The sequence below is a fragment of the Portunus trituberculatus genome, chromosome 17 (genome assembly GCF_017591435.1).
Source record: "Portunus trituberculatus isolate SZX2019 chromosome 17, ASM1759143v1, whole genome shotgun sequence".
Classification (NCBI taxonomy): Eukaryota; Metazoa; Arthropoda; class Malacostraca; order Decapoda; family Portunidae; genus Portunus; species Portunus trituberculatus.
In genome coordinates this window covers 28,967,525-28,972,524 of record NC_059271.1, presented here as the reverse complement: position 1 = coordinate 28,972,524, position 5,000 = coordinate 28,967,525, and the positions used below count along the sequence as shown (strand labels likewise).

The following is a 5,000-nucleotide window of genomic DNA, read 5'->3' as shown; positions in this document are numbered from 1 at the left end:
AAAGAAGTAGAACGTGAACTTACGTATGATTCCCCGCGATAACCGCAAAGCTTGAAATATGAATCGTGTTACTTGCAAAGATGTGATTTGGTTTGAGGAGAAATATTCATAGAAAAGACGACTAGTAGTAAACTCAAGTGAATGTTTTATATGCTGTTGTCAAAGAAATATCCGTTACATTAATTCTGAAATACACACACGCTTAAACTATTCACGAACATGTTATTAATGTGCAAAATATTTCATAAATTTTCCAAAGATTAATGTAAATTGCAAAGCGGAGAGGGTCGAGGGTTGAGGTGAGGGCGCGGCGCCTAGGAGGGACCTCCATCATGCCTCGCGATGCCTGGCTATATTTCTTATCCCACTGAGAGGTTTGTAGTCAGACCTTGCATGTGACTCATCAATCCTAGATATGATTGCGATCTCAGTCAGCTGGACCTTAAAAATGCACCATTACGAACACTAACATATGTCAAGGGCAAACAGGCGGTGCCTCCAGGGCATCAATACTGTTAAAGCATTCACCAACAGGGAGATGCAAAAGGTACAAGTCACTGTCCATCAAGGGCAGCAACACACAAAGTTTTTGTTGTAAGTTGTAGTGTTTTAGCTTAACCTGTTTGGGGCGTGGGTCACAGATATTGATGGCCGCCACGACACAAAGACACACACACACACACACACACACACACACACACACACACACACACACACACACACTTAAGTCTGCAGACTATATGGCGAAAAAGAAAACTCACGAAAGAACATGAAGCAAATTGGAGTGATAAATTACCGGAGAGGCAGGCAGATGCACCTTGACCAATGCAACAAAGGTTGAAAATGCAATACTTTCATTTCTTTTACCAGTGCCTCAATAAATACAAAAGGAAATTTTAAGTAAAAGGAATGTAGCTGCCGCAATTACGATCACATATATATATATATATATATATATATATATATATATATATATATATATATATATATATATATATATTTTTTTTTTTTTTTTTTTTTTTCTGGTACGTCACATGAAAATAAATAGAAGATGAAAGTGAAAAGGACAAAGAGAGGGAGAGAGGATCAAACAAACACATAAGGGAGATAGGGAAGAGAAGAAGTAAGACTGCTGTTTCTGCTAGTATTGAATAAATGAAAGATGAAAGAGATAGGAAGGAAGGAACAGACATAAACAGATAAGGAAGACAGGAAAAGGAAAGGGGAAGATAAGGAAGAAGAAATGTGAGGAAAACAGAATTTACACGTGAATAGTTTGGAGTACTCACACTCTATCAAGAAGGTTGGTGAAGCCGTGAGCCACCAGCATGCAGAACCCCATCGAGGGCATGTAGAGGACGCGCTCAGCAACCACGAAGCCCACGGGGAAGAAGAGGTTGGTGGCCGGCAGGAAGGGAAGCACCACGAACGCCAGCGACTGAAAGAGAAAGAAAAAGGAAGTAGCGTGTTAGTTAATGTAGACGTGACCTATCTCAAGGGCGACTGTACGTGGCCACCTGGTGTGTAAATGGGACAATATTCTCGCATTCCAGGCAGAAATACAGGCAGATAAGTGGATAAACGGACAGGAAAAGAAAATAAAAACATATCCGCACACCCAACTACTACCTACACACACACACACACACACACACACACACACACACACACACACACACACACACACACAGGCACAGGCAGGCAACTCACGGATAAAAGTTTAAATCTTATTCATTATCATTAAGGTAAACTTTCGTAAGCCGTCAACCTCCAGGTGAAAAAAAAGGAAAACTCTTTAAATCATTTTCACTAACTTTCTCCTGATTTTTTCTTTCCGCATGAGTCGATCCCAGAAAGAAAAAATATATATAATGGTGTTTTCCCTGGAGAAATGCACTGTGTGTGTGTGTGTGTGTGTGTGTGTGTGTGTGTGTGTGTGTGTGTGAGAGAGAGAGAGAGAGAGAGAGAGAGAGAGAGAGAGAGAGAGAGAGAGAGAGAGAGAGAGAGAGAGAGAGAGAGAGAGAGAGAGAGAGAGAGAGAGTGTAAAGCAGCACTCTGATTAATTAGAAAATAGAAAATAGTCTGGACGAGCACTTCTTAGAAATTCAAACAGAAAATTAATTGTACTTTTAGCTGCCAGCAGACTAATAAAAAAAAGTTATATATTCCTTCCGACTCTCTCTGAAAAAAAAAAAAAAGAATACATAAATGTTAAAAAGAATAAACAAAAAAACAATGAAAACAAGAACAACAACACAACTTCCACTATATAGAAATGAAAAATATGAAGATGTTGCTATCGATCGATTCCCTCCGTGGCAATAAGCAGTGGTGAGTGCCTCCCTCTTGCTAATACTCGTGCTTTTTATCCTCACATGCACTTCAAATAGCACAAAACATGACCACTGCGTCACTCCAGCGCCACACGACGTACATGAAGAGCCAATGATATTCAACGCAAGGCCGAGCAGGAATAATTTAAGCAGGAAGACAACACAGAGTGGAGGTTCAGTGACTGGCCTTGGGAATACTAGAGTACCTGACAATCTTTAACCGGCAGAGCTGTGGCAGGAACGTAAAGGTCTCGTTAAAATGAGAGTCATGCTTACATTTATTTTCTTTATACATGTTAAGCTGGAAATAATTACTTGTGACTCAGACGCTCCGGCTCAATGGTATAGTAAAATCTAATCGGCTTAATGTGATTAGATTTTAAAGTAAAGAACAGTTCCAAGAGTGAAAGAGATGGAGTAAAGATCAGAGAGGGGATTACTGAGGATAATTAACATCAAAGGCTGAAGCGATAACTGTAGATCCTGCAATTTAAGGAACATCAAGGGATCCCGAGCCAAATCCAGGGACCAGCCGGGTCAAAGGACCACAGGATTGCTCCGGACTATTGGTACGAATAATGGTAATGACGCCACTACCGGACACCTTAGGGACGCTTCACTCCCCTGTGACACATACCCCACCACTGATAGGAGGGACACGATTCGCCGCGACGCTGAACACTGCAGTTAGTTAGGAAGGAGGACACGGAGCCGTAAGACCACAAAGATACGACGTTATAATGAATAAATCAATTAACCCCTTCAGTACCATGACGCGTTTTCATATTCATTGTACTTACTATATGTTGATTTTATACAGCTTCAGAAACTTTTATAGGGGATTAAAATAGTGAAGACTCTGCCCATTAATTTTTGGCCTCCATAGACACTTCCTAATGTCAATAAAATTATCTAATCGTACAGAAATCTCGAGGCAAAAGTGTGTCCCAGTATTGAAGGGGTTAATAGACCAAGTGATACATAGCGCCTTGATATTTGACGTTACATATCACATTCTCTTGGACATTCACGAATCCACAGGGACACGCTCAGGGGTTCGTCAGCATAAGGTGTTGTACCCAAGAGTGCCACCCGCTGTTGTGTGTGCAAGGTATACGCGCGGCGCCACTAGGTTTATCTGGGCCGTGAATGACAACTTGGATAATTGCAGCGGCGCTCGAGGTGCTACACACATTTAATAGCAGGTTATTGCAGAGTAAGTTTAATGTGTGGTGTTGGGTCCTTGTCTCGGGGCGCTATTACTGCTTCCCAGACTGGTTCAGGGCCTTCCCGGAGGTGGATTTAGTGGCATCTATTTGTAAGGAGTACGTTTACTGTTGAAGTGTCTTGTTATGTGCGTCCCTCCCACCCCCTACATCTCTCTCTCTCTCTCTCTCTCTCTCTCTCTCTCTCACACACACACAAAACAATATCTATTTTACAAATCGCTCACGACAGTTGTGACTTTTGCAACCTTTCAGTGCAGTGTATTTCCTTTTGTTTTGAAATACACAAAGACCAAGAAAAATAAACAAATTATATAAAAAGAAAAGGTCAAGGTGTAAAAAGCTTGTGAACAAAATGCTACTAAAAGATGGAAAAGTTAGGCATTATTTTTTTCGCACACCACACAAACATAAACACACACACACACACACACACACACACACACACACACACACACACACACACTCTCTCTCTCTCTCTCTCTCTCTCTCTCTCTCTCAAGGGTTGGAGATTGGAGTAATGTGGGCGTGGTGGAGGTTGTCCCTGTGACTCACCATTATTATGACCTGGGCGTGGTGTCGATGGGCGACGAAGAGGGCGTGGTAGGACAGCTTGGCGAGGGTGAGATACAGCGCCACCGTCCCAATGTTCCTGAAACAACCACACGACAGGCATGAGATTTTTCTCCATTTCATAAAAAAAAAAGCATGAACAAACACATTCGCAGGCACGAAATCAATTCTTAACACACACACACACACACACACACACACACACACACACACACACAAATGGAGAAAACCAGTAAAAAAATCAGGCAGAAAAATAGTTGTGACCAAAAGAAAGGCGACTAAAATGGCAAAATTCTTCCAAAAGCAAGTGCTGAAAATAAAACAGAAAGTCAGGACTCAAACTTTCACTCCCAAACAAACACACACACACACACACACACACACACGAAAAGCACGCAGCACAAACTGTAAATAAAATCGGTGGCATCAAAACAACACTCGCCAGATGCCAGTGTTTGCGTAAATAGAAAAACAAAGAAACACGACAAAAAAATCACATAGATCTGGCGCAATAAGTAGATGACTACGTACATTTTTTTTTTCACGAGATGAGAGCTGCTTTTTATTGCTTATTTTTTCTATTCATTTTTCAGCTAAGTTTTTATTATTTCTTTTTTGTTGTTGTTGATTTTCCAGCCATTGCCTCGACGCGCACCATGACGAAAGCTTCATACACGGAACACTAAATTATTTCAAGCGTATGTAAATAATAAAAAAAATGACAGAAATGAACGAGGAGAAAGAAGGAGGCTTAGCATGACTTTTTCAACAGCGGTACTGAAACAAGTGAGCGTCTGTGTATCGCAACGCTAGAACACTATATACATTTCACAGCCAGAAAAAGAAAAGTTTGGGGCAGGAAGTCAGA

General features: G+C 41.1%; 1 protein-coding gene across 2 annotated transcripts in view; it reads right to left on the bottom strand.

The window, feature by feature from the left end:
• LOC123505070 (protein O-mannosyl-transferase Tmtc3-like) overlaps window positions 1–5,000 on the bottom strand; it is a 1,048,098-nt gene that overhangs the window by 53,907 nt on the left and 989,191 nt on the right. For both annotated transcript variants that reach the window (XM_045256101.1, XM_045256102.1), the window contains 2 exons: window positions 4,115–4,211; window positions 1,290–1,438 (listed from right to left, as the gene is read on the bottom strand). In XM_045256101.1, the coding sequence (XP_045112036.1) occupies window positions 1,290–1,438; window positions 4,115–4,211 (246 nt within the window). The remainder of the gene's footprint in view (window positions 1–1,289; window positions 1,439–4,114; window positions 4,212–5,000) is intronic.